The sequence below is a fragment of the Falco rusticolus genome, chromosome 17 (genome assembly GCF_015220075.1).
Source record: "Falco rusticolus isolate bFalRus1 chromosome 17, bFalRus1.pri, whole genome shotgun sequence".
NCBI lineage: Eukaryota > Metazoa > Chordata > Aves > Falconiformes > Falconidae > Falco > Falco rusticolus.
Genome location: NC_051203.1, coordinates 2519372 through 2545926, shown reverse-complemented (window position 1 = coordinate 2545926; position 26555 = coordinate 2519372). Strand labels below are relative to the sequence as shown.

General features: G+C 60.5%; 3 protein-coding genes across 10 annotated transcripts; all 3 read left to right on the top strand.

Moving 5' to 3' along the window:
- The first annotated feature begins 688 nt into the window (after window positions 1-688).
- Window positions 689-3855, top strand: LOC119158423 (probable E3 ubiquitin-protein ligase makorin-1). The gene is made up of 8 exons (XM_037410312.1): window positions 689-957; window positions 1573-1692; window positions 1795-2087; window positions 2320-2411; window positions 2525-2745; window positions 2963-3073; window positions 3153-3282; window positions 3376-3855. The coding sequence occupies exons 1-8, from the start codon at window positions 887-889 to the stop codon at window positions 3490-3492; spliced, it is 1155 nt and encodes a 384-aa protein (XP_037266209.1). The 5' UTR covers window positions 689-886; the 3' UTR covers window positions 3493-3855.
- A 531-nt stretch (window positions 3856-4386) lies between these two features.
- FANCE (FA complementation group E) lies at window positions 4387-10184 on the top strand. 6 transcript variants are annotated; one of them, XM_037410309.1, is made up of 12 exons: window positions 4387-4414; window positions 4919-5159; window positions 5462-6095; window positions 6178-6222; window positions 6531-6590; window positions 6673-6816; window positions 6897-7020; window positions 7625-7700; window positions 7834-7900; window positions 8005-8130; window positions 8252-8346; window positions 8519-10184. In XM_037410309.1, exons 2-12 carry the CDS (start codon window positions 4945-4947, stop codon window positions 8520-8522), a joined length of 1590 nt encoding a protein of 529 aa, XP_037266206.1. In that variant the 5' UTR covers window positions 4387-4414; window positions 4919-4944; the 3' UTR covers window positions 8523-10184. The 6 variants fall into 6 exon arrangements, 5 of the variants coding, with proteins under 5 accessions (XP_037266206.1, XP_037266205.1, XP_037266204.1 ...); XR_005107858.1 differs by lacking the exon at window positions 4387-4414 and having other exon boundaries at window positions 4597-5159; window positions 8519-8690; window positions 8816-10184; XM_037410308.1 differs by lacking the exon at window positions 4387-4414 and having other exon boundaries at window positions 4596-5159; window positions 6700-6816.
- Window positions 10185-12723: 2539 nt separating this feature from the next.
- On the top strand, window positions 12724-22874 carry LOC119158659 (inositol 1,4,5-triphosphate receptor associated 2-like). Of its 3 annotated transcripts, none has more exons than XR_005107944.1 (16): window positions 12724-12920; window positions 16653-16693; window positions 16773-16927; window positions 17855-17901; window positions 18307-18383; window positions 18536-18599; window positions 18893-18968; window positions 19200-19227; window positions 19873-20013; window positions 20104-20235; window positions 20536-20683; window positions 21165-21217; window positions 21821-21871; window positions 21997-22075; window positions 22165-22278; window positions 22611-22728. XR_005107944.1 is itself a non-coding variant. In XM_037410848.1 (16 exons), exons 2-16 carry the CDS (start codon window positions 16661-16663, stop codon window positions 22768-22770), a joined length of 1362 nt encoding a protein of 453 aa, XP_037266745.1. In that variant the 5' UTR covers window positions 12726-12920; window positions 16653-16660; the 3' UTR covers window positions 22771-22874. The 3 variants fall into 3 exon arrangements, 2 of the variants coding, with proteins under 2 accessions (XP_037266745.1, XP_037266746.1); XM_037410848.1 differs by having other exon boundaries at window positions 12726-12920; window positions 21993-22075; window positions 22611-22874; XM_037410849.1 differs by lacking the exon at window positions 16653-16693 and having other exon boundaries at window positions 12727-12920; window positions 21993-22075; window positions 22611-22874.
- The last annotated feature ends 3681 nt before the right edge of the window (window positions 22875-26555 follow it).

The window sequence follows — 26555 nt, the reverse complement described above, 5'->3', positions numbered from 1 at the left end:
TCTGAGCACCCCAGGGTTTGCAGGGACCGGCTGCAGCCCGCCAGGCTGCCCTCTCTGCCCCCCGTCAGGGTGTCCAAGCACTTGGCACTTCCCCAAGCTGTGCCACTGCCCCAGCCTTCCCCATGCGGCTGGGGCCACAGAAAGCCCTGAAGGTCCCAGGTGGGGTGGGGGCAGCAGCAGGGTGAGGGTTGAGGTGCTGGGCCTGCCGGGCAGGTGACAATCACCCAGGTGGGCACCAGCTGCACCCACCAGCCCCTATCTGTTGGGGTTTAACCCGGCAGGCAGCGAAATGCCACGCAGCTGCCCTCTCGCTCCCCCCGCAGCGGGACGGGGGAGAGAACCCGAAAAAAGTAAAATTCATGGGCTCAGATAAAGACAATTTAATAGGACAGAAAAGGAAGGGACGGTAATAGTAATAATAGGAAGAAGACGAAGAGGAAGAAGAATTAGAACATGCAAAGCGAGGGATGCACAATGCAGTTGCTCACCACCCACCGACTGATGCCCAGCCAGTCCCTGAGCAGCGGCCCCCAGCCAGCTAATTTATATACTCAGCATATATATCATCATATGGTACAGAATATCTCTTTGGCCAGTTCGGACCAGCTGTCCCAACTGTGTCCCCTCCCAGTTTCTTGTGCCCCCCTGGCCTCCCTGCTGGCAGGGTAGTGTGAAGAGCTGCAAAGTCCTTGACTAGTGTAAACACCACATAGCAACAAGTAAAACATAGTGTGTTATCAATGTTATTGTCATCCTAAATCCCAAACACAGCACAGTACCGGCTACTAGGAGGAAAATTAACGCTATCGCAGCCGAAAACAGGACGCCACCCAAGGCCATAAATAGCCCTGGAGATCGCCCTGCCCTCTTGTCTGCTGGGGACGAGATGGAGCCAGGCTCGCTGGTGGCATCTGGGGTGTTAAGGGCCCGGGGGGACTGTCTGAGACCCCCGTGCAGGTAGGGCTTGGTGGGGGGGTGGCTGGGAGCAGCTTGGGGGGGGTGTGTAGGCTGGAGATGGGGCTGCAAGCCTTTCGCTGTGGGAGCAGAGTGGTTTGTGATGCCTTTGAACCCCACCCCCCCACCCCCTGCCATTTCCCATTTCTCCTGGAGGCTGTGGGGCTGGGGGGAGCGCAGCCCGTGCGTCCGGCTGGCCCTCCTGCTGGAGCTGGGGGTCCCTGGCAGCGTGCTGGCTGGGCACCCCTCCCTGCCAGCCCCAAGCCAAGGGCTCCTGCCCCTTCCGTGCCCCCATGGGGAGCCAGAGCCTGCCCCGTACCCCTGGCTCGTCTCCATGCTCCGGGGGGAGCCCCCAGGCTCGTGGCCCTCGGCTGGCGCAGCCCTGGGCTTTGTTTGCTTTGCAATTAGCTGGGAAATAAGGCTGGATGGGGTGAGGAGAGCCCCGGCGCTCTGCTGGGCTCTGCCCTCGGTGGGAGCTCCGGTGCCCAGACACCAGCCTGGGGGCTCCGAAAATATGGCCCCATCCAGGCACCGCTGGTACCCGGGGGGTGGGGTGGCCGGCGGAGCGGGGCTGGAGGGGGGCTCTGAGCCCGGCCACGTGGCTTCTCCGACTGGCAGGAATTTTGCCCGCGGATCCTGCCGATGGGGCCAGAACTGCCGCTTCTCTCACGATAGAAAATCAGTCCAGATCTGCAGGTACTTCCAGAGCGGGTTTTGCAGCTATGGAGAGTGCTGCAGGTAAGGGGCGGCGAGGAGGGGGCCTGACGCCACGAGGATGGGCTTGGGAGCCAGGAGGTGTCATGCTGGGCTGACCCTCTGTCTGTCCCTGGGCTCCTCCAGCTACCAGCACATCCAGGATGACCCAGTGCCAGTGGGAACCCGCCATGGCCCCGTGCCCCCCGGCCGCTGGGGCTCGCAGCCTGGCAGTGTGCCCACAGCAGGGGGCGGGGGCTGGGGGGTAGCACGGCGCAGCTCGGCCCACCCTGTCCCCAGCGTGAGGCATGTGCCCTTCAAGTTGCCAAGCGCGGAGGTTAAGGAGAAAGAGAAAGACAAGAACATCTCAGCACCTGATAGTGCCCCCCGTGGGGCCATCAGCAGAGAATTTGTCCCTGCAGGAGCTCAGGGTGCTTCAGGTAGGTGCCCAGGGGACCGGCGGGGGCTGAGGATACCGGGGTGGTCGCAGCGGAGCATCCTGTGCATGTTTCTGCCCTTGACCCCAATCCCCCTCCCTCCGTCTCGGGGCAGGGCCCACCTGGGGCTGTGGAAAGCTCTTAACAGCTTTTTTTAGGGTGGGGACCTTAACTGCTAAGCCGCGATGATGGGGTGGGATGTGCTTTTCGCCTCTAAGAGCTCCCCTGCCTGCAGGCTCCCAGCCCCAAGGGCTGGGACTGGATCCAAACTCCTCCGACCCCAGAGAGGCAGTGGTGGAGACGGTGACACGGACTGACCCTGCCAAGGTAAGCTTGGGGGTCTCCTGTGGCTGGGGGGGTCCCATCGCCCCACATCAGTCCCCTAGGCCGGGGCAGTGATGGAGCTGGAGGGCTGCAATGCTGTGCCGCTCTGCTTGCAGGTCACGATGGAGCCGGGCGCTGCGGCAGCCCTGGTCCCCACTGCGGTGCTGAGGGCTCGGAGCGAGGCCGTGGTGTGCGGCATCTGCATGGACCGTGTGTATGAGAAGCCACTGCCAGAGGAGCGGCTCTTTGGGATCCTCCCGAACTGCAGCCACGCGTACTGCGTGGGCTGCATCCGCAAGTGGCGTCGCAGCCGGGACTTCCAGAGCATGGTCATCAAGTGAGTGGGGACGGGGATGTGCCACCCCTTCTGCACCCTGAAATTCTTCCTTGGGTCTGGTGATGTAGCTTTGGGATTGGAGTGACTTTCCTGTGGGAACAGGCTCTTGGGACTTGTGATGGAGACGGGGATGCTGGATGAGGCTGTGGTGGTGGGACCACCCATGTTCCTTGTTCCCTTTTTGGGACACCCGCCTGCACCCATTGCCTTCACCCAGGGCCTGCCCAGAGTGCCGGATCACCTCCAGTTACTACATCCCCAACAAATACTGGGTCTCGGATGCGGAGGAGAAGGAGAAGCTCATCAAAACCTTCAAGGCGCGGACAGGGTGAGTGTGTGGCACTGCAGGCTGCAGGCTCTGTGTTGCTCCAGGAGCCACGCACACAACTGTGCCTTGAATCCCACAGGAAAATCAGGTGCAAGTTCTTTGTCCAGAACTCTGGCCACTGCCCGTTCAAGTCAGACTGCATCTACCTGCATGAGGTGCCTGCCAGGCAGCCACTGCAGCGCAGGCAGCGGTGGCCGAGGATGCCCGCTGTAAGTGGGACAGCATGTGCTGGGGGGCTGGGGCACGGCACGGCCGTGTAACACCGCCGGAGGCCGGGGCTCATCCCCCCTCCTGTGCTGCAGGTGTTCAGCCCTTCTCCCTCAGAGAGCTCTGATGAGGATGAGGAGCTCTGCGTGCTGGAGTGGGCACTCACCCTGGCCCTGACGGAGACAGACGTGCTGCTTGAGTTAAGGCCATGAGATGCTCTTCACACACTTCAGCGACTCCAACTAAGCCACAGGGTGTCCCCTGGGCCCGGGGGCTTCCCGTGGCGAGGAAATGTTTTCTGGGAGGGGGAAGCATCTGCTTTTGATGTGTTTAGCTGCTGCTGGTGTTGGTTTAGGGGGGGGTCCAGGCATGGAGTGGGGTGGGATGGGGAAATAATGTGGCTGTACCAATGGCTGAACGCTCAGCAGGTCCCACATCCCTGCTCCCCCCAGGGAGCTGGGGGTGACAGAGCTGCAGGGGTCTCAGGGCAGTGGGGCACAGCCCCCCCTTATCTGGCCTTCACCTCCTTAGCCGTGCTCTGCACCCCTGGGAGACCTCACAGGAGCTGGGGTGGTGGGCTGGGGGACAGTGGGGGTTTTTAATGCACACGGGCCCGCGGCTGGGGGAGCTGGACAGCTGGGGGTGAATATTTTAAACTGCTTTTAGCCAAATCTGGGAATAATGAAATAAAATGGACTGTGTAACATCAGGCTGCCTGGGGGCTCTCCTTCCGCGGGGGGAGGGGGGCTGAGGGGATACCCCCGCGGGGGTTGGAGCAGGGGGGATGTTAGGGTTTGACTTTAAGGATTTATTTGCATAATATATAAATATTGCATGCCGGGTTGATTTGCATACTCGGCGCGCTTTTCCAGCGGGGCGTGGCCGGAAGCGCGCGGCGCCTGTTCCGGGGGTGGTGCGCGAGGGTCCCGGGGCACCGGTACCGGGCAGCCCCCGGGGCGGGGGGGGGAACAGCGGGCGCCCTCCGCTCCCCGCCGCCTTGTCCCCGCCGCCTTGTCCCCGCCGCCTTGTCCCCGCCGCCTTGTCCCCGCCGCCTTGTCCCCGCCGCCTTGTCCCCGCCGCCTTGTCCCCGCCGCCTTGTCCCCGCCGCCTTGTCCCCGCCGCCTTGTCCCCGCGGTGAGTGCCTGCCCGCTGCGGGCCCCCCCGCGGGCGGCCGGCTGGCTGTGCCCCGCCTGGTTTGCCGGCGGACGGGAGCGGGTCACCGGGGCACGGTGATAATAACGGGGTCAGCGTGGCTGTGGGTGCCGGGGCGGGGGGGTTAGGGCTGGTCTGTTCCTGGAGGAGGGGGACGGAGGGGGTGGGGGGTTCCTTCTCGCCCCACCCCCCACCCCGGGAGCTGGTGGTGGGGAGCTGGGAGCGAAGTGGTTTTGGAGGACTTGGAGGAGCTCCCGGTGCTCTGGCCTGGCTGCGGCCCCCGGGAATGCTCCTGCATCGCCCCCGGTGAGGAGGGTAAGCACGGACCCCGCTGCGAGCAGGGAAGGGCAGCCCCAAAACTGCAGCTGGTGAGGGAGGACCGTGGGGTTTGCTCCGGAGCACGGCTGGCCAGGTCCTGGATGCGCGGAATCTCCCTGCGCCCCTCTCGGTGTGACCCGTGTCAGGCGCTCCCCAATTTTCTTGCAGGCGGCTGCGAAGCCCCCGGAGCAGCGATGGAGCCCCCCTGGCTGCGGACCTTCGACAAGCCGTGCCGCCTCCTGCTCCACACGCTCGCCTCCGGCTCCTCCGGGACGCTGGCTGCCCTCCGAATGCTGCAGCGGGGCCAGGCCCACGAGGGAGCGGGGCAGGCGTTTCCCTGGCAGCCCTTCATCGCAGCCCTGTGTGCTGAGGAGCCCACGCTGGAGGGGCCGGAGGCGGCCCTGGCTCTGTGAGTCAGCCGCGTTTCCAAAATGTGGTGTTTTGGGGAGGGGTGGGGGTGGGTGGCACGGCGAGTGCCCGATTCAGCACTGTGCATCCTCTCCCCCCCGATGCAGCAGTCCGTAGGGGAAGTCAGGATCGGAGCAGGGACCTGCCGGTCTTCCAGCTTGTGTCTGCAAAAGCTGGTGAAGCCATTTGCTGCCTCCTCTGGCTTCCCAGTCCCATTATACCCTGCGCCGTGGGGCAGGTTGGCAATAAGGAGTTGGGGATTTGCTCTGACGCCCTGCCTCTCCCTTTTCTCCCTTTATCCAGTAAGCCACGGCTGCTGCTGCTTCCCGTCATGTGCCAGAGAAACCTCTTCTCCCTGCTCCTCGTGGTGCGAGCCATGGTGCCAGGGGGCTGCCTGGGCCAGCTGCTCCAGGCTGTGGAGCAGGATTCCCATGTGGATCCCTGGGTGCGGGCACTGGGGGATCTGCTCCAGCAGGGACCAAGGGGAGAGGAGCGCTCCCCACCTCCCACTCCCTTGTCTTCTGTGTGCCAGCAGCAGCTTAGCTGCCTGTGCCAGAAAATCACCCAGAACAAACCAGAGGGGCAAAGAAAACTGAACTGGTGCTTCAGCAAGCAGCCCGGTGCCGCTGGGGATGTGGCTGAAACTATGCTTCAAGATGGGAAGCACAAGAAAGTGTTGGAGGAAAGCCTGGATTTGGACAGGGAGAGAGAGGGAAAGGGGTTGCTTCTGGAGGAGGTGGTGTTTGACCCCCCGGGAGCCCAGGAGGCTGGGGATGTGGCAGGGATGGAAGAGGAGGTACCTGCGGAGCCTTCAGGGGACGGAGCTGCTCAGAACCTGGATGGAGCTGCTCTGGAAAGCTCGGAGCAGGATGCAGCCGGGGAGCCCAGGAAGATTCCCCAGGCAGAGCTGGCAGCAGAGGTCCAGTCCTTTCTCCAGGTACTGGGCAGGGTTTCCTTCCCCCTTCCAGCCAGGGAGCCTTTACAGTCTGGTTTCTATTCCGTTGTCTCATTTTCCTCAGATGCATGGACAGAGGCTGAAAATGCTGCTGCAGAAGGAGTCTGACGTAAGTGGTTACTCCTGTCTCTCTGCTGGAGCTGATGGTATAAAGGGGTTCACGCCACGGCCTCCAGAAGGGGTGGGAGACAGGTGGCTTTCACAGGGAAGACTGGAGGGGGATACAAAGCCCCACTGCCACCTCCTCTGGGCTCAGGTACTGCCTGCCTCCGCCTCCCAGGGATGTGCGATGTGATGGGCGGCCTGTGGGGTCAGCGCTGGCCAAAGCAGGGGGTGGTAGGAAAGAGAAAAGCCCTGGAGCTGTATTTTGTGAGTTGCTTTATTTGTTGTATTGCCCAATACTGTGTTTTTCTCCAGCGCTCAGATCTGAGCATCCCGCTGGAGGTGTACGTCCTGAACAGCTGCTCTCCCAGCCAGGTGAGCTTCATCATCCTTGCTGCAACTGCCATGGAGGGCCTGCTGCTGTCCCTAATGTCCCTGTGCCTTCTGCTGTCCCCAGCTTGAGGGGCTGTGCTCCTTCCTCCAGCTCTCCATGTGCCCGGAGCACCTCCTGGTGCGTTTCTGCAGCTGGCTGTTAGCTCTCACCCCCAACCTCAGCTACACCAGCGCGGCCGTCTTGGCAGAGCAGCTCTTCCTCAGGCGAGTAAGTGTGAGGGCAGCAGAGGCTTCCTGCACCCCATTTTCCTCACCACCATCCCCATCTCCTGCCTTTTCTGTCCCTAGGTCCTGTCCCTCACCCAGCCACCCTCCCGTCACCTCATGGCTGCCCTCGCTTCGTTTTGCTCCAAGTATTCCCAGCCCTTCTGTGAAGTCCTGGTGGCTGCGGTCCTACGGGAGCCTGGGGAAGGTGCGATGGGCTCGCAGGAGGCACGGCTGCTTCTGGAAGCAGCTGGGGGAGCTGAACAGGGGCCATGGGCTGCATCCAGCAAGAAGGGAAGCCCCAACTGTAGAGTGCTGTCTCCTGGGAGGCATTTATCACCCAAAACGTGTTAGGAATCATGGAGGAATGGTGCTGGTTTTATCTGGGCAGGGAAACACTTGGGAGTTTGCGTGGGAGACGGGTTTACAAATGCCTGAGATGGAGAGGGAGGAGAGGCTAGGCTGGTTTCTCAGCACCAGTTCCCCCAGAGGACAGCGGCCATCCCTTCATGGAATAGAGGGTTCCTGACAGCTTCTAATGCTGGGGCCAGAACTGCCCCAGGGTGGCTCTGCTGGCATGAGAAGAGGGTCCTGTGTGAATCCCTGCCATAGCAGCATCCCCTTTTCCTAGGGACTGGTGCTAATTAAACCCTTGCTGCAGACAGGCAAAGGAAGCTGGATTATCCTGAGTAGTTTTTGGGTGTCCTGACTGGGATGTACCTCTGTGTGAAGGGGTGCCAGGAAGAGTTGGACACATCCCTATGGATTTGGCAGCTTCTGGAGACTCTCCTCCCTCGTCTTCGCTCTTGCAGGTGCTGAGCAGACCAAGCTGGTGTGCGAGCTTGTGGAGGAGTGCCTGGAGCCAGACTGTGTACGACTGGTGCTAAGGTAAGAGATTACAGGGACAACAGCTCTGCTTCAGCTTTTGTGCCTGTCTTGATGGGTCTGGCTGGCTCCAGCCACTCAGGAGCACCAGCGAGGCCGTGTGAGCATCACATCTCCTCTTCACCGTCCTTTGCAGCCAAGTCCTAGAGATGCCTTTGACAGAGAAGCTCCTGCCAGTGCTGCAGGCTGTGCTGGAGCGGCAGGTGAGGGGATCTCGAGGATCCCCCTTGTCCCCCTGTGTTTCTTTGCTGGCTCCAGCAGCGCTAGAGCAAGGACCAGCTCTCCTCTCCATTCGTGGCTCTTCCAGGAGGTGCTGCCCCCCGAGCCCTTTGAACTCCTGGTCCTGACTCTGTGCCGGCAGGCCCCAGTCTTTGCCACGTCACTGAATTATGCCAAGCTGGTGACAGCCATGCTCACCATGTACCAAAGCCAGGTAAGACCAGGCTTGGGTCCTGCAGATCAGCTGGTAAAGCTGACCCAGGGCCCGGCCCAGGGGTCTCGGGTGGGCTCCTGGCAGCACAGCTCTCTGAGCTCCTTGCTTCTGTCTGTCCCAGGTCACCCCAGCCCACCGGAGCAGTCTGGCTGCTGCTCTGGATCAGAGCAATGCGGCCCTGAAGAAATCACTGCAGGCCATTCTGGAAGGAGCCAGGTGAGGTAGATGCGGGGCTGGGGGGGTCTCTCATGGGGGGTGGCAGCCTCTGCATTCCTTGTCTACCCCAGGCAGTGGGAAACTGAGTGCCAGCAGCAGCTGTGCCAGTGTGTGTTTGGCGGTGGGTTCCCCTTTTCTTGATTTCTCTCCTCTTTCTGTCTCCTCCTCCCAGGTGAGCGCCAGAGGGAACTGCGAGATAATAGCTTCCTTGGGCAGAGGATGCTTGCAGGGTGGTGGTGGCTGCAGCCCAGTCCCTCACTGGGGCTCACCACCAGCGTGATGGAGACGCAGCAACGTGGGCTGCTGCACACACAGCCCCCATGCCTCAGCCCAGGGCCTTGCAGGTACCTCAGGCTCAGCCAGCCTGGTTTGAGGTGGGCTATTGCTGAGCAACGCCATCCCAGCCCCACACACGCCCCCAGGCTTGAAGATGAGGGTTTTCTTGGTTAAACAATGAATATCTTTCCAGTCATCTCCGCCTTTGGACTGGCTGTGGGCTGTGAGAGTCTGCCACCACAGGCACCTTGCCACACTCAAGATGGCGCCTCCCGCCTTCCCGCCCTGCCACGCTCAAGATGGCGCCTCCCCGCGTGTCCCAAGATGGCGGCAGAGGGGGGACGGCAGTTCAGCTCCCCCTCGCCCAGCTCCGGCCCCCGTGGGCACCCCGCAGCCCAGCTCACCCCCACATCACGCAGGGCCCATGAGTGGGAGGGGTGGCTAGGCACATAAAGATGGTTTGTGCCCCAAACGTGGCTTTATTTTAAGTGGGAAAACAAACAGTCGTTAGTTTTGCATTGTCAATGGGGTAGCGTTGCCTGAAGTGGGGCTGCAGCGAGCCGGGGCCCCTCAGAGAGTCGAGGGTGCCTGTTCTCCCTGCGTGTTCTGTTATAAGAAGGGGTTTGTGTCTCCGTGCCCCCTCAGCGGGCGGCCGGGGGCTGTGGAGATGCTGAAACCCTTCGCTGCCAGGTGCCCTTGGCCATGGCGAGCGGGCTGGGCGAGGCCATGGCTCCTGCCTGGTAGCTTGTAAATCTGAAGAGCTTGACTCCTGTGCCTTATTGCTGTGGTTTGCAGGTGACCTGGCTTGTTTTAACCAACACAAATCTGCATCCTGGCTAAAAGCGGAGCAGCAGGGCTGCAGTGTTTCCCGTGTACCCACGCCCTTGTCTTGTTCCTCACGCTGAGGAGCGCCATGCCTACCCGGCCTCAGCTCTCCCTGAAGCGGCTGCTCCAGCTCTGCACGAGCTGGCATGCCGCCCCTTCTCCTCGCTCACAGCCTGATGGCCCAGGTGAAGAATCATCTTGTCCAAAACCTTTATATTTGAAAGTGTTTTTCCAATATTGTGGCCTGGAGCACCTGGCAGGCACCATTGCACAGTGCAGCTCACAGGCCCTTAGTTCTTACTGCCCTGAACACGTTGCTGAATGGAGACAGAAATTAATTTGAGGCTCTTGGAAGGTGATAATTGTGGACCAGGCATAATTGACCGTTGTGATTTTATCCTGGCTCAAAGGAGCCAAGGCACAAGTGGTATGTTTTGCACGCGTCAGCGTTTCTCTGGTGGCTAAGCTGATTTCTGGGTGGTGCAGCTGTGATCTGCTGGGTCGTTTATCTGATCTGCTGGGATTTACAGCTCTTGGGCTGCAAGAAAACAGGATTTAGATGAAGAGCTGGTTAACTTGAATTTTCTGCTTTAAATTTGCCTTTTTTTCCCTGTTCTGCCAGGGCCTGCGAGGGGCCCTGCAGTGTGTGTCATGTTTCTGGTTCTCAATGCGGTGATGATGATGGTTCCCACTGCGAGGTGCTTAGGGATATGCTAATAAAAAGTAGTTCTGTAGCATTACTGTTTCCAAATTTCTATCCTCTATCCTTGAAAACACCCACTGGAAACCTCACCTGGACACCTTCTGGTCAGAGGACTGGAAAGATGAGGATGGGAGAGGGTGGATGGCTCTGAGGGAGGTAGTGCTAGAGTTTTAACGGGTGTTTTGAAGCATTGCATACTTCAGGAACTATTTAAAAATGCATATACATTTACATCTACAAAGGGAGAAGATGGATTAAAACATGTAGGTGTGACATGTGCCTGCTTCAAGTTTGCTCATTAATGTTTATATCCAGCCAGAGGAATGACACTGAAGCATTAAGCGATGCTCTTAACACCGAGAGCACTCATTTCTCTACGGTAAGAATCTCGAGCTATTTTAGGTGACAGTGGACTGATGAGGCTTCAAAGTCTACGTTAGCTGGAGGAAAGAAACCTCCAGGGAGCCAAATTGTTGATGTATTTGCATACCAGTGAGTTAGTGGTTGACTCTATTGAAGCTATTGTAGGGCTGCCCAAAATATGACATAAATAGAAATTGTGCCCTGATCATCAGGGTCTGAGCCTGCTGTTCTGGCTTTATTAGGTAGCAGACTGTGGTCTTTGCACTTTCCCTGCAAAGCTTGTACCAAGTGACCTCGGTGTCATTGTCCCTGGTGCTTTGACTGCAGCTGTCGGTCATGTGAAGGTGACCAAGGACAAACTCGTCTCCAAAATTCACCTGCTCATCAGCTTCCTGGTGTCTTTGCTAAAGAAGAGCTGGGAGAACACGTGCTGTGTATATCCAGAGCACCCTGGGGAAGCCCTGGCATCCTTGTGGACTGGGCAGCAATAAAGGGTTTGAAATCTGGCCATGGTGTACATCTGCTCCCTGATGGATGTTTGGTTTTGTAACTGCTTACTGGTTTCTTTAGGCAACAGTTTCATTTTGACAGGCTGTTCTTGGCTGCTACGTGCTGTATGCAGCTTACACTTCCAACTCATCTGGATGTACTGGGAGCTGTGTTTTGGGCCAGCCTACGTGGTTTTTGCAAAGAAACAGTAGTCAGGCAGGAATCGGCTTTGCAGATTTCAAGGGGGGTTCCTGTTCTGCTGGAAAGCATTATGCTGGCTCATGGCAAGAGCCGCCTTAGCCCTGTTTTTGCTCTTGGCTGCAGCTTATCATGTACCGTAGATTCCTCTGGAGTATACGTGTAAGATAACAGTCACGTTAGGAGAATTGGAAGCAAACCCTGCAGACGCTAGACGTGCTGGTGGAAGACTACTTGATAACATGGTGATTGGTAGCAGCGGCACAGAAGACTTTACTTTTGACTCTTCTTGGCCCTCTCAAGAACTTTAAAATGCAGCCTGAACAGTGCAAAGAGGTGGATGTGGCATAAAACATCAGTCAGGTTTTATAGTTCAGCAGAACCTTTTATCCAGGCGTGGAGGGAGAGCCAGGGCTGGGTTTGTCCTTGTCCTGATTGATTAGCAGTGCTGGTGAAGGGAAAGGTCTGAAGCTTTGTCTTAGGTGTTTCCTGAGCTCTATGTAGAAGACAGTGTATATAATTTTCAGCCAGTTTACTTGGGATATTTGTCAGTGGTTCCTTATCTGCTTCCTCTTCTGTTTGCAGAGATTTACCTCTTTCATGGTACAGAGGGGAATTCCCTTTTTGGTTTTTGTTTTGTTTTTTTTTTAAAGGAAATTAAGATTATGCAATTGCATGGTTCATCTGTCAGCTCTGCTGCTGCTTCATCTTCCCACGCTGATTTTTGCACCGGTTTCATGACAAGATGATCTCTCCCCTGCCCAGGTGGCATCTTGGTGCCATGACTGGACAGCAGAGAACCTCCTTCGGGTGGGCAGAGGCATGCGAGTGCTGCAGCCGCTGGTGTTAAAACACCAGACGTCAGAGCCGTGTAGGAGCCAGACCACCCTGGTCCCTGCAGCACCTTGTTGGAGAGGGCTGCAACTCAGCGGCTTTCCTGAAAATGGCCCGTATCCATCCTCCTTTCCAAGCAGGAGCTGCAGGTATATCCAGGCAGTTGCTGTGTCCCCTCCTGCAGCAGTGCTGGAAGCTGATAGTCACCCTGCTTCTCCCTGGAGGTAACTGTGTTTCAGTGACAACCTGTTCATCACGTGTGTAATCCCTGATACGCTGCTGCAGTTTTGTGTTGAAATCTGGTGGCTGTGACACCCAGACGTGAGGCTGAGCTGCTCTGGGGAAGGGTCAGCAGTCTTTTTTTTTTTTTCCCCCCCAGCGTGGAATTTAAAACTGAACCAAAAGAAACAAAAACATTCTTTCTTGGCTGTTTTTTGCCAACAATCTTTTAATCATAATAAGATAATAGTGTTCTCCCTTGGATAGTCTGGTGGCTGCCAGGTCCCTGTCAGCTGGGGAGACCAGGGCTACATGAAGATGAATTTGCTGGAGGGCTGAGGTGTTGCTTTATGGTTGGACCCCCTTCACAGACCTAATAAATCACATTTGCCACATCAGCAGTAGCAGCCAGTGTCAGTCTGAGCAGCTTTCCTCCGAGAAGCGGATAATCCAGATGACCATGCTCTCCGCCATCTGAGCTGCAAGTTCAGCTCAGCTTCAGGAGGAGCCCTGGGAAGGGGTCGTCGCAGTAGGCTGCTGCAGCGCCGGTGGGCCCTTGCTGGAAGGAGACAGGAGGGGCAAAGCCAGAGCCCGCAGCCCCTTGCTGCCGCTCACCTCTCTGGGCTGGAGATCTCTCGGCAGGGCCTCCTTCATCCCTGCTGAACAGGTCTGTGCATGGGGAGCTGGGCTGCTTTTGCTTGTTTGAGGCCCTACCTCGATTGCCGTTGTGATTTGGATGCTCCTAGGTTAAAAATACGAATACGTTGAGATCCCTGTGTGCGTTTAGTAAGTGCTTTTAGAGGTTCTTTGAACAGGATAGTTTGCAAAGAGGGGCATTGCCTCTTATCGAACCCCTCAGCACATGTGTGTGTGAGGGGACAGGGGAGCTTTTGAGCAGAAAAGTTCTATTCCGGTTTGGGGAACCAATGCGATGGTGTCCTTAGGTCTGTCCCCCCCACAGAGCAAGTCACAGCAGCCATGGACCTGCCAGGACACTAGAGCAGAGGCTACAGAGCCTGATCTGCTGCCTCCCTGGTGCCAGGCTGCTGCTCTCTGAGGTGGAAGCAGGGTCTCTGTGGGGATGGGGCCAGCAGGACCAGGTTGTGTTGATGGCACAGGTGTATGCAGAGGTGTCCTTCCTTCACCCCCCTGGTTTTGTACACTGCTCAGCATCATGCTTTGAAGGTGCTTTTACTTCCCTGCCCCACGACAGGAGCCTTGCCTGCAGGCTGCGTTGAAGAGACACCTTGTACTTGGCTGGAAAAAACACTCCAACAATAAAATATACAGCTTAGACCTGTATGCCCAAGCAGACCCTGCAGGCATGGGGACATCCTCGAGGAGGGGAGTGGTATTGGGGCGGTGGGGCACTGGCCTCCAGCTGCAGAGTCTGAGCCCAAAGGAAGGGTCTTCTCACCTGCTCGGATCTCCCCTTTCTGAAACAAAGAGGCGCCTGGAGGTGAGTTAGCCCAGTGATGGGAATGGCGGTGCCAATGCAAACCTGACTTCATGCTGGGAGAATTCATCTGTTTCCAGGTATCAGCCAGCTGGGAAAGCGCTGGGGGTAAGGGGCAGGGAGGGAGGAAGCTGGGCTGCTCGAGGTTGTCGCTGCTGCACAGCACCCGGGCTCGGCTGCCTCCAGATGCTGTGTGGACGTACTCGCCTGCAGGGATGGATCCGGCCCTGCCGTCAGTCCTCAGCATCCTCTCGCAGCTTGGCCCAGGTGACCTGCTTGCTCCGGGAGGCGCATCTGGGCATGTCCTTCTCCACAAAGGAGCAGCGGTGGTCAGCCCTTGCGCCTGGCAACTCATGGGGGTGGACAGAAAACTAATAGGGCTGGAGAAGAGAGGAAATCCCGGAGGAGATATTTTTAAGGAAAGGCAGATGACGGCAGTGCCAGTCTGCCTTTCGGCATGTCCTGTGTCTTCCCAGTGCTGCCATTGTGAACTTATGATGTGCTAATTGTCATTAATTGGTGCTAATCATGCATTTGTTAGTACATGTGTTACAGGGAAGACAGCATGGGAATTTGGGGCTGTCTTTCCCCTCAGATGACTCACGAATTCTCAGCAGCTCTGCTGCTGGGTCGGGTCCGGGCAGGAGGCCTTTGTCGCAAAAGGCAAAACCCCATCCCTGAAGCTTCAAGGACATTTGAAATTCTGACCTGGTGGGGACCATTGTTGATGGCCACATCCAAAGCCTCATCCCGCAGTGGGCACAGTGGCCCAGCGCAGCTCCTGCTTCAGTGCTGCAAATGGGCTCTCTCAGCCCTCCCTGGGGCCGCATCCTGCACTCTGGCTCTCGGCAGATGGGCATGAGGCTGGGCCAGCCCTGCCCGGGGCTGGGAGATGCCATTTGCTGGCTGACCGCTCAGGGCCTAAGAGATTTGCAGACCCCAGGGACCTGGTGGTACATCAGAGTCCCTGGGTATGGGGGGGCTAAGAGCAGCTGCCTGCCTGCAGCCTGGTCCTCTGTAGTGCTGAGCATTGAGTCAGACTCCACATAAGCTCATTAGGGGAAGAAAGCGGCTTTGGAGGATGTTACAGATTTGAGCAAAGGGATTGGGCAGAGGAAGGGGCAGTGGGGGTGATGGCTGGGGGGAAAACGGGGCAGGAGGTTTGGGAGTCCTGGGCAGAGCGGCTTCCCTGCATCATCAAATACAATGCTACAGGGGCTCCTCGTCAGCCATCCTGGTTTAGCCTGGTGCTGTACCCCTCATGAAGGCATGGGGGTCCCCCCCCATCTCTGTGGAGGTCCTGAGTGCCACTGCCTTGCCCCGAGCCTCCTGCCAGGGGGATGCTGAGGCTCTGGTCTGCTCCATTCTGCAGACACCAGGCAAGGAGGGAGCAGTCGTGCTCTCTCCCAGCTCTGGGTGATAGCTGTCACCTCCAAAGAGTGGGTGCAGGATCTGGCCCCGCACCGAAAGCAGAGGTCGCCTGGCCACCTGCAAACCACTTGGCCCGCCCCAGCCCCATGCAGGGAGCTCCCAGCTGCTCTTGTGCATGTCCTTTAAAGGCCTTCTCGCATCGAGCTCTTCCCTGGCAGCTCCTTCTGCCGCAGATGCGGTTGCTTTCCCCTCCGGGGAGACTCTGCTGCTGGCAGCTTGCACCATGCGGGGCCCTGGCACCCCCCAACCCACCAGGAGACCGCTTCCCCTGACCCCCCTCCTGGGTCTGCCGGGGACCCGACAGCGCTGAGTGCTGGGTCCGAGCTGGGTGGCCCCAGCATCTGCCTTCGGCTGCTTGAGACAAGTTCAGGCAGGTAATGACCCGGGGAGTGTTTGGTAAAGTCACCGAGCCGAGGGAAAGCGCTCGGTCTGGCTTCCCGGGGGGTTATTGACGCCACACCGGGCAAACAAGCTGCGTGCCTCTCTACTTCCATCCATAAAACAAGGATAAGGGGTGTCTGTAAGGCTGCCTGAGCTGTGGTGAATCGGCAGGCTGCAGGGTCTGCTGTGACTGCTACAGAGCCAGTGCTTTGCAGTGGGGACCAGACCTCGGGAGAGCTCTGATACTCACTGATGTGATGAGTCTGGCTGACCCCCGGTGCCTGGGAGCTCCTGAGCCCCTGGGCAGGGGTGTCAGGGACAATTTCCAGCGTATAGGCACGAAATGGGTTTGTTTTGACAGATGCCAAGTGCTGCTGGCTCTTACACCTTCATCAGGGCTGAGCAGGCTCTGGGAGATGGGTGATGGCCTCACTCGGTGTGGGGGCAAGATGGGGTGATGGTCCCGCTCAGTGCTGGGGTGACCTAGACTGAGCTTGGCCAAGGCTTTGCACAGGCACGTGGGTTCAAACCGTCCCTGCTGTCTGTCCCTTTAAATCTCTGCTGTATTTCTTGTCCTGGCCAAAAAAAAATATTTCCTTCTGCCCCATATCTGCATGTCCATGGGCACAGCTCCTGAGGAGACACGTCCTACAGGAGAGTCCCTTCTGTGCAGATAGTTTACCCTGGGCTGGGAGGGGGACTCTGGGCTTCTGCTGGCTTTCTCTGATTTTTAAATATTGCAAAACCGCTTGAAAGAGACATCCCAGCTCCCTTAGACTTGGGAATTTCTTCTTTTTGTCTACCTGGGAGCCAGCCTGGCAGGGGGATGCTTGGGGACTGAACTGTCCGCTGCCTGGGGTACAGCAGGTTGCTCACACTCTGCACTGGGTGCTTGCACCGGTAGGTGGGTGCAAACGTATCTCCCCCCGCAGAGATGACCCACATCGTGAGCCCCAAGTGAGGATTGCCCGGTGGGAGGGGAACGGGGGCGATGTGCAGGAAAGTCCACCCTCAGTGCTGCACAGAATTGGGGCTTGTATTAAATTCCTTGTCTGCCTCCCTCTGTGCCCGCCCGAATCCCAGCAGCATCCTCCTGAATCACAGTGGGCCTCCCCACCTCTTTTCCCACAGATGCCTCCATGCTAAGTAGAGGAGCTCGGAGCTCCTTCTGGGTGAGAAAATGCTTTAAAAATATAACATTTAGAGGCGTTCTCCCATCTGCGCGCAGCTAATATGTGTCTCTCATGATAGGTGTGCTGGTCCTGGAGCCTCCGCGCTTTGCAAATGATGCCGCTCGAAGGGACCTCGCTGGGAGAGGGGGAAGAGGAGGCACAGGGACTCACCCAGGGGTGCCGGCGGCGGCAGCGGCAGAGGACAAGCTGCCGCCCCAGCCCCTCACCTCGGAGGTATGTGCACGAAAGGCTTGCCCTGCAGCTCTTGGGGTGCTGGCAAGCATGGGACAGGGACAGCGGTGCCAGGCAAGTGGGTGTGCTGGCTGGAGCATCCAAGGCACCAAGCATCATTTCGGCACAGCAGCCCCTTCTGCTGCAGCCACGGCTCCTGGGGAACGACCCCCCAGGCTTGTAGGGAGGAGAGGGAAAAGCCCTGCTGTAGTGCTTTCTAGGGCCGGGAGCAAAGTTTGGGGGTTCAAACGCTTTCCCGGTCGGGTGCTGGGCTCCAGCACAAGGCTGCAGAGGGCTGTTTGCACGGCAGCCCCTCTATCCCCACGCACAGGTGACCCGCCATCCCCGCTGTGCTCCAGCATCCCCAGCCCCACTGAGCAGGGATACCGCAAAGCTGCCAGGTTCCTTGTCCCCAGAACAGGGTTTTGGGGTGGCAAGGGAATGCCGGTGTACTTTTTTGGGGGGGCAAAAGTGCGTGCCAAGGCCTGCCATCCCCGCAGCGGTGACGTGAGATGGCGCCCGGGCTCTGCCGGCAGCCGTGTTTGTTGTGGTGCCTGGGAAGCGGCCGGCTCGCAGCGAGGTCCGCTTAGCAGCCGGGTCGGGGGGGCTGGGGGGGGGGAAATAAAAATAATGTACTGAGGAAAAGCACGGCCGTGGGCCGGTGACTCATTGCTGGCTGGAAGCAGCTTCGGCGGGCTCCTCGGTGGCGGCTCTGCGGCGGCTGCAGGAGCGGAGGGGGCTGCTGCGCCCGTGCCAGGCAGAGCGGGGACAGGGACGGAGCAGGCTGCAGAGGATGCTCGGAAAGGACCCAGGTCCAGAGCAGCATCCCCCATCGAGGGATGCCGTGGCGGCTGGGGGAGGGCGGAGGGGGTGGGATGCTGCTTCTGCTGCCAGAGTTTCTTTGGGGTTTACCCAGGCTTCTCTCCGCAGGGAGCAGCGGGCAGAGCTGGCCAGGCTCCTGCCGTCTCCGGATGAAGGTAAGGACAGCCTAGGGTGGGGATGGGGGGAAAGGGCTGGGGTTCGCTCCCTCCCTGAGCAGCATTGCACGGGTCCAGCAGGAGGGTGTCCCCTGGCCTGGCAGCACCTGTCTGCCACCTCGCAGCCCTTCCAGCCCTGGGACCCCAGCCCCATCCTCTGGATCTGCCTTGCCAGCTGCAACCCACCCGCTGCACCACATCCCTTGCCCTCCTCCCCCTGCCCTGGCCCAGCCTAGCTGCAGCTCCCTGAACCCTGCAGGGGTATTTTGGGGGGCACTTGCCAGCCCATGCCCCCTAAGGAGCCTGCAGAAATGCCAGCAGTATTTTCGGGGGTCTCCCCTGAAGTGGTGTCAGGCTGGGGAGGGGACGCTGCTGCCCGGCTCCCACCACCCTTTCTGTCCCCAGGGAGGATGAGCAGTCCCCAGGGACACCCAGATGGGGTTTTGGCCAGGAGTGAGAAGAGCATGGAGTGCGTCGGCAAGGTGAGAGGGAGGGGAGGGTGACAGGTTGGGGGGGGGCCTTCCCTCGTTAGCCCCTTGGCTTGGCTAGACCCCCAGCCTCTCGGTGCTGCTCTTTTCGGGAGCCTTCCAGCGCCAGGGAGGGGTTTGCTCAGACGTGCCCATGTGCCCCCCAGGTGCCAGGCACAGACAGCCAGGAGCTGGCTGTGCGCACCCGGGACAGCGATGGGACCAAGGAAGGTGGGTGAGTCCCCATCCCACATCCCAGCTGGGTAAGGGAAGGCTTGAAGTAGCTGGGGATGAGCGTGGGAACAGTGTGGCCTGGTGGGGGTCATCTCCTTTGGTGGGGACATAGGGAAGGGGGCACTGGCCCAGGGGGACCTGAAGCCTCCCTGATGCTGGGGGAAGGACTGGGATGGTCCCACACCACAGGCGTCTGCTCCCTACTGGGATGGGAGGGCAGAAGGAGGAGGAAAGGCCAAGGGAAAGCCTTCCCATGAGGTCTCTCCCGTGACGTTAGTGCCTCCCTGCAGGTGCCAAAACCCCGGAGGAGCCGCTGCCGAGTTTCCCCAGTGAGCTCTCGGTGCTGGACAGACTAGGCTTGCACAGGTAAGACAAGTGAGCACCTGTGTCCCTCTGGGGGTGTGGGACAGGGGGTCCCAGGGCACCATGTGGTCCAGGGATTGAGCTTTCCTCCTTTCCCACTGCACAAGAGCCACTCTCCAGGCGAGGGCCACTGGGGTTCCCACTTCTGGTGGGAGCAGACCAAGGGCATTTTCTGCATGCAGTCCCCAAGTCCCCATGGTGCCTCCACCTCTGACAGCACTTCTCTTTCTGCAGGGTGGCTTTGACAGAGCAGGATGTAGAGGTGAGGGTTGCCAGAGGCGTGGGTGGGCTGGGGGAGGGGGACAGAAGGACAGATGACTTGCTGGCTCACAGTCCTGGGGCTGTGCCCTGCTCCTGGCCACCCTCCAGGCACCGCAGTCCCCTGGCAGCTGCTGTGCAAATCCCTTTCCCAGTGATGCTGTTGGCATTTGGAGGCAGCTGCATTTCCACAGCAAGCTGAGCCTGTCCTCTGCACGCCCGGCAATCCCACAAAGTGCTCTGCAGCTTGCCGAGAGCGCCCTTAGCCAGGAAGGTGGCGGAAGCCACACTAATAAAAATAATTTTCCTGTGAGTGCCAGGGCTGAGTCAGGCTCTGCTGACAGCTGGGACCTGCAGCGAGGGCTGGCGTCTGCCTGGCGCGTGGTTTTGCCAGGAGGGCTCGGGATTTCCATGCGTTATCAGCTGCCTGGGGGACAGGTCTCGGTCAGGCTGACATCTCACAGGGACTGTCCCCAGCATGCAGCAGCCTAATGAGTGCTGGGGCAAGGCAAGTGTTAATTATCCTTAGCACTGCCCTGCTTGGTGGCATGTTAAGGGGGGGTCTGTCTGTGCCTTGGGGACAGCAGCACATGGCCCTGGTGGCTCCCCCTTCACCCTGTCCCCCACTTCTCGCCCTCCCATCCCACAGGCAGCCTTTGCCCACCTCGCCCTGGCTTTTCGCTGTGACGTGTTCACCCTGCAGCAACGGGTGCAGGTGGAGAAACGGGCACGGGATGCAGCAGAGGAAAACATCCAGGAGGAGCTGGGGCAGTGCCGGGCTGCCCTGGAGGTAGGCGGGCACCAGGGCAGGGGGCTGGCATCTGCTGTGAACATCCAGCCTTGCTCCTGGCTCCAGCAGCTCCATCCTCTCCCTCCGCAGAGGCTGGGCCCATCTTGCACTGATGCAGGCTGCAAGGAGACGCTGGAGCAGCTGCAGCGCAGCCTGGCTGTGTTGGCAGCCGCTGTCGAGCGGGCAACCAGCGCGGCAGAGAAGCTGGGGGCTGTACATCAGGTCTGTACACCTGGGATGCCCTGCCAGGGCCGGGAGCAATGGAGGGTGCTGCGGCTGGGCTTGAGGACCCACCTCTGGGCTTGCTGGGTTTTTTCTCTCGTCCTGGTGGTGCTGGCATTGACCTCATGTTTGCACGTACCAGGGTGCGAGAGATCTGCCTGCCCTTGGGAGCAGGAAGGGGATGCGTTTGCACCCCCTGGGTGGGGGCACCATGGGATGTACAGTGAGGGACTGGCAGGGACCTGGGTCCTTAGGGACCAGGAGATGGGGGGCCTGATCCCCCATCCTGCCCGGCCGCAGGAGGCCCGGATGAGCCGAGCAGCGGAGGTTATGGTCCAGCACGTGGAGAACCTGAAGCGGCACCACATGCGGGAGCACGCGGAGCTGGAGGAGATGAAGCGCCTGATCCAGCAAAACTCCCGCAATCGGCAGCTGGCGGAGACCCAGGGTGAGGTGGGCTCCGCCGCCGGGACCTGCAGAGGGTTTGCATGGGGTGACCCTGCAGGATTTGGTCCCAAACCCTCCGGGGGAGTCACTGTGATCCCACACCACAGAGCCAGTGGGTTCTGCAAGCTGGGGACCGGGGGTGGGTGACAGCTGGCACCCAGTGACAAATGCGAGAGGCCGGTGTAACAGCAGACGGGATGTGGGAGCAGGTGCTGGTGGCCGGAGAGCCATCGTCCCGTGGCCCAGCTGGGAATGTGGGGCAGGGGGGCTCGGGGCACACTAAGGGCGCTTTGTCCCTAGACGCCAAACCCCACACGTGCCACTGGCGTGCATGCAGACAGGGTCCCCCCGGCCAGGGCTGTGACTTGTCCCAAGCACATGGCCAGGACAGCTTCCGACGCGAGGGAGGTTTGCAGCTGTCTGTCCGTCAGCCTCCTCTTAATTTTTGGGGGTGATGTAAAGCTGCTTCTCTTTGCTCCCAGATGACACGGAGCCACGGCTGAGGCCTCACCCCTTGATGCGAACTTTCCAGCAGGTAACTGGTCCCAGTTCAAGAGCCCCGGAACCACCGCCTCCCCGTGCCCTGCCGCTCTCCCTTGCCCAGCGGTCCCCACGCACCCACTGGTCCCCAGATAATGCCACTCCTGCCAGCTGCTTGCTGCAGATGAATGAAATGCTGGGGTTGAGGCAAAATGTAGGGGCAGCCTCGGAAGGCTGCAGGGAGACAGGGTGCCCGGGTTTGGGGGCTGCTTGTCGAGGAGATCTCAGGCAGGTCCCTCTGCATTGCAGGGTCATAGCGCAAGAGCCGCAGGCTTGGCTGTTCTCTAGCACCAGTTCGAATTCGGCACTGATTCCCCTACAGCTCAAGAGGTAGGGGAGCGCTCGGGGAGGGGGGAGGGCAGCCCCAGCGGCATGGCTTGAAGCAGTAAGGACAGGTGCAAATCTCTTGGCTTTGACCTTCCCTCATCTCACCAGCTGTCTGGCTTCCCCCTTAGTGCCAGGGCCAGTGGGAGGCTGGCAGCATCCCTTCTCCTCCTCAGTGTCCCTTGCCTGTGCTGGGGAGGCGATGGGGAAGGAGGAGATGGGGAGCACGGGGAGGCGGCTGTCATGGTGCTCACCCCCAGCCCCTCCATTGCAGGGGTCTGCCCGCCGCAGAGTCAGCATCGCCGTCATCCCCAAGCAGCTCTTGGTAAGGACACACACAGGCGGGGGACGGCCAGGAGCTGTGCCCTGCTGTCGGACAGGTGTCCCCAGGCTTGGTGCTGCTGGGGGTCTGGGTCCCCACTGATGCTCCCGCCTTTGGTGCCCAGCCAGGTGCCAGCCCTGACAGCCGAACAGCCCTGGCTGGCGAGCCAGAGAGGGAGCGGGTCCCGCGCTGGCCCAGCACCCAGAGGTAACCGCGCTGGGCAGCGGGGAGGCCACGGCACTGGCTGCCTCTGGCCCGCGGGGGACAGCACAGAACCCCATCCTCTCCCACCCCAGGAGTGAGCTGGAGCAGCCAGGCCAGGGCAGCGCCGTGACCAGGGAACCGGTGGCTGAGGCAGGCGGCAGAGGCTCAAGTACAGGGGACGAGGAGCCGGAGCAGCTTGGGCTGACGTGAGCAGCACCCTGCGTGTGCCCAGCATCCCCGCCCCCACCCCCCTGGCTTCTGGACCCTCTGTAGCCAGCACGTGGGAAATGGGCTGGGGGATTTGGTGATGGAAGGCTGGGGTGTTGCTTGGCTGCCCCAGCTTGACCCTGCTCTGCCTCAGTTTCCCTCATGCATTGTGGGGTCACTCATGCCCTCCCTGGGCTTGTTGCATTTGGGTTTGCAAAAGGGTCAGTGGGGTCTGGGGTTGTTAAACACCCCCCTCATCCCCAGCTGGGGCGGAGGTGGGATTCGCTGTCTTGCCCTGGGTGACGAGTGTCCCCTATCACCTTCTTCCCAGATCCAAAGGGTCCCCAGCGGAGCTGTGGCGGCCGTGGCTCTTCCTCCCGCAGCACTACTGGGTTTTCTTCTGGCTGTTTCTCCTGAGCATCGCCTTCCTCCTTCTTATCCGTGTCCTGGAGCTGCAGCGGCTGCAGCCTGCAGCATCATCCAAGGCCTAGCCGGAGCGGGAAGGGGGAGGCAGCTGGGAGGCACCCACTCTCCGTTGCTGCTCCTTCCCTGCACCGTAAAACACCAAAACCCTAGAATAATAAAATTGGAGGAAAAATGGGGGAATTGTGATGCTGGAGAGCAGGGGGAACATCCTGTGGTGGGACCTAAAGTTTGGTTTGCACCTCCTTACAGGTGTGAAGGGCTCCGGGAGCTGCAGCAGCCCTCATCAGTGCTATGAGTTTGCCTGTTCTCCGGGCACGCAGAGGGGTGCAGGGATGCCACCGCATGTCCCCCTGTGCCGAGGACAGAGACTGGGCTGTCCGCGGCCGGTGGGTCTGTGTTAGAGCCGTGTCCCACTGTGCTGGCCAGGTGCCCTCCACCACGGCACATCCTCGTCCCTGCTGCCTGGGGAGCTGTAATTAAGATCTAATGCTCATTTGCTGCTTCCCCCGGGGGATGAAGCTGGGGCTGGAAGGAGCAGGTCAGCGTTCAGACTTTCCCATGGCACCACAAAGGGCTCACAAACAGAGCGAGCTGTTCCTGACTGCTCCGGCGCCTGGGAAAATTGCCTGGTTTGACGCAGACACCCGGTTTCCGCGTCCGCCCCGGCCTCTGGTGGCCCCAAAACATGGGTGGGCTCCCTTGCACCCACACCCAGCAGCTTTGCAGGGGGCTGGCGAGCTTCAAACACCCCGGCTGAACTGCAGGGAAGGGGGGACATGGGGGGGGGGGGGAGGTCTGCACCAGGACCCCCAGGAAGAAGCCAGAGGGGACCACGGGAAGGAGGGATGGAGGTGCTGGGCTGGCTGCCCCTGCTCAGCACCGCTGCCACCAGTGCCACGGGTGACTCAGAAGCAGGCGACGTAACCCCCGCCTCGTACGCCAGCTTGCCCCGTGTCCCTGAGTCACCGTCCCCAGCCTTGTAGCAGGTTGTCCCTGTGCATCACCGGCCCCACCAGCCCCTTAGGGCGCTGTGACACCCACCGTGGCACGTGGCAAGCGGCCAGCAGCACCCTGAGGACCCCACCACAACCAGCACCCAGCCGGGAGGGACCCTCCGTGACCCCAGCGACTCCATCCTCCGCCCCAAGGTACCTTCACCCCACTGGGGTCATTCCCACCCAGGGGACCCAGGTGGAAACATCATCCCAAAAGGGGGAGGCAGGGCTGGCACTGGGGGGGTGCAGCTGCCTCCTGGCCTCTATTTCTGGCTGCGGAAGTGCAGCGCAGCAGCCACAGCCGGGGCGGAAAGCGAAGCGGAGTCGTTTCATCACCAGAATCTTTTTCTGTTTTGCAAAAAGGCTGGTTTCTTACCCTAAAATCCCACAAACCCCCCCAGCTGGGTTGGCGCCCTGCATCCCCTCCCCCCACTGCTCCGAACCTGCGGCGTGGGGAGGTCCGGGCTGCCACTCGTGGGGGCGGGGGGGGGGGCGGGGAGTGGGGGGCTCAGCCTTCAGCACTGCAAAAAACTAATTGCAGCAACATTTGCAGCGGCACGAAGCCGGAGCGCTTCAGGTCCCGTCCCGTCCCCCGCCCCCCCCCCGGCCCCAGCGCTGCTCCAGCACCGCCTTCCAGCAGCCGGGATGCCCGGCTCCCCTCGGCAGTGGGGGAGGGGAGGGAGGGAGGGGATGGGGAAGGGAGGGAGGGGAGGAGGAGGGGATGGGGGAGGGAGGGCCGGGTCGGCCGGCAGCTGCTTGCGGGGCCGGAGCCCGTTTCCTGCTCGTCCCTGCCCGGCTGCGCGCAGCCCCGAGCCCCTCCCACCCGCCGGGCTGTGCCTCAGTTTCCCCCTCCGAGAGGCTCTGGAGGTGAGTGGTGGGTCGGAATGTGCAGAGCGTCCTGGGGGGAATATGTGTGTGTGTGTGTGTGAGAAGGTTCTGCTGCCCCCCCCCCGCCCCCGCCTCGGATGCGGGCACGGAGGGGGCAGCATCCCACCGGCCGGTCCGCCCCGCCCGCCGAGAGCATCGCTCCGGGGCCCGCCCCGCTGCGCAGGGCTGCCAAAACCGAGGGGGGACTTTGGGGCTGGGGGGGGCTGCCAAAACCGAGGGGGGACTTTGGGAAAGGGTGCTTAGCCCCGCCGTGCCGGTCCTGCGTGTCCCAGGGATGCTCGGTGGCGGGGTACTGCTTTGTCTCTGGCTGCCCCCTCCCCAGAGCCTCGCCGGAGGGCAGCGGGGTCCCCCTGCCCCGTCTGTGCTGCTTTTCCCCTCCAGCCCCCGGGCTCTTCTCCCCCCTGGGACAAAGGGAAAAGAGAGCAGCCTCCACTCCTCTTCCTGGGCTCCACTCCCAGTACCACCAGTGCTCCCAGTGCCGAGTGGGGTGGGATGGGGTGGGAAAAGCTTTGCTAAGTGCTTTTACCCTATCCCGACCCCTAGGAGCGAGCCCCAGCTGGGGGGCCAGGGCTGTGCCCCATCCCAGGGCTGAGGCTGGGGAAGGTGTTCGCCAGCCCCGGTGCCGGGGGGTGAAGACCCAGGTACATTTGGGTAACCGAACCTGGGGTTCACCGCTGTACCCCAAGACATGCCTCCGGGTGACCCCGTGGGCATGGCTGTGGCTGGAGTGAAGGAGAAGCAGGAGGATGAAAAAGATGTGGGAGCAAAGCCTGGCTGTGAGCAGACTTCCCATCACACCAAAATTCGGCTGCTCCCTTGGTGGAGCTGATGCTGGGCAAGGGAGGCAAAGCTGAGCAGCTAAAAGGGGGGAGGGGGGGGGAGGTTTGCCCCTCCCAGTGTTGTCTCTGCTCAGGGCTGTGGCTTGTGGATCCCCTCCCTGCAAAGGGCGACACCAAAACGCCCTGGAGAAGCACCCACTTCTGCGGCGGCGGCTGCAGGAGCCGAGGCTGGGTGCTGCCCTCCCAGGGGGGGATTTTGGCGTGTGCTTTCCAGGCGGGCTTTATTCACCCTTGAAAGGGAACCCCCTCCACCATGACACCCTGTCCCTGCAGCTGCCAGCCTCTGCCCTGGTGGCAGGTTTGTCCCCTCGCCTTAGCCCTTCTCCCCCCAGCTCCATGCCGGGGGCTTGTGCCCACACACTCCCAGCCCCAGCTCAAAGCAGAGGAGCCGACAGGGATTTTTCCCCTCCCTCCAAGGATTAGAACCCAGCCAAATTAGGGCAGGTTTCCACAGGGTCGGCCACAGCCATCTCCATGCCCAGTCCCATTCCTGAGCGCAGTAACGCCGGGAAGAGCAGCGCCCGCTGCCTTCGCCCCTTCCTGGCACCAGCGCGGCTCAGCCAGCGATCGAAAGCAAGATCTTTGGCCAAGCTGTTGAGCGGCCACAAGAAACCCTCCATCCTGGCCACCAGTCTTGGGGCCATCCCCAAAGTTGCTAGAAGGACTTTCCCAGGGTCCAGCCCGGCTCAGCAGCTCAGCCCGGGGGTCTCTAGGCAGGACCCCAGACCCGGAGCAGCCTGGTCCATGCTGGGAGCCAGCGCAGCTGGAAGGGGATCTGCTGCTGCTGCTGGAAATCCTCCCAGCTTTCATTCGCTCCGTATGGAGCTGCGTCCTTTTCCACCCCATTTCCACGTGCCTGGAAGACACGTGAGCTCGCCAGCAGCCCAGCACCCACCCCCTGCCGCATCTCCCAAGGGGCTGCTTCTCTCCATGCAAGGGCAGGGGGGAGACCCCGATTTGCAAAGTGGGTTGGGGTGTCCTTGCCCCAGGGATGCTCCACATGTGCCGGTGCCGGGCGATGTCCCTGTAGGTATGTCTGCAGCCACCCCAACCAGAGCCAGCAGGAGCTGAGTCAGGGCTGGCCACAACCTCCCCACCTCCTCCCTCCAGCTTGGAGGAGCAGTTTTA

Coding starts and splice junctions, on each gene's coding strand:
- LOC119158423 (XM_037410312.1), top strand. CDS start 887: ATGGAGCCAGGCTCGCTGGTGGCATCTGGGGTGTTAAGGGCCCGGGGG. Junction 2,088..2,319: donor AGGAGCTCAGGGTGCTTCAG/GTAGGTGCCCAG, acceptor CCCTGCCTGCAG/GCTCCCAGCCCCAAGGGCTG. Junction 3,074..3,152: donor ACCTTCAAGGCGCGGACAGG/GTGAGTGTGTGG, acceptor TGAATCCCACAG/GAAAATCAGGTGCAAGTTCT.
- FANCE (XM_037410307.1), top strand. CDS start 4,852: ATGCGCGGAATCTCCCTGCGCCCCTCTCGGTGTGACCCGTGTCAGGCG. Junction 6,591..6,672: donor ACAGCTGCTCTCCCAGCCAG/GTGAGCTTCATC, acceptor TGCTGTCCCCAG/CTTGAGGGGCTGTGCTCCTT. Junction 7,021..7,624: donor CCTACGGGAGCCTGGGGAAG/GTGCGATGGGCT, acceptor TCGCTCTTGCAG/GTGCTGAGCAGACCAAGCTG.
- LOC119158659 (XM_037410848.1), top strand. CDS start 16,661: ATGCTAAGTAGAGGAGCTCGGAGCTCCTTCTGG. Junction 18,969..19,199: donor GACAGACTAGGCTTGCACAG/GTAAGACAAGTG, acceptor CTCTTTCTGCAG/GGTGGCTTTGACAGAGCAGG. Junction 19,228..19,872: donor TGACAGAGCAGGATGTAGAG/GTGAGGGTTGCC, acceptor CCCATCCCACAG/GCAGCCTTTGCCCACCTCGC.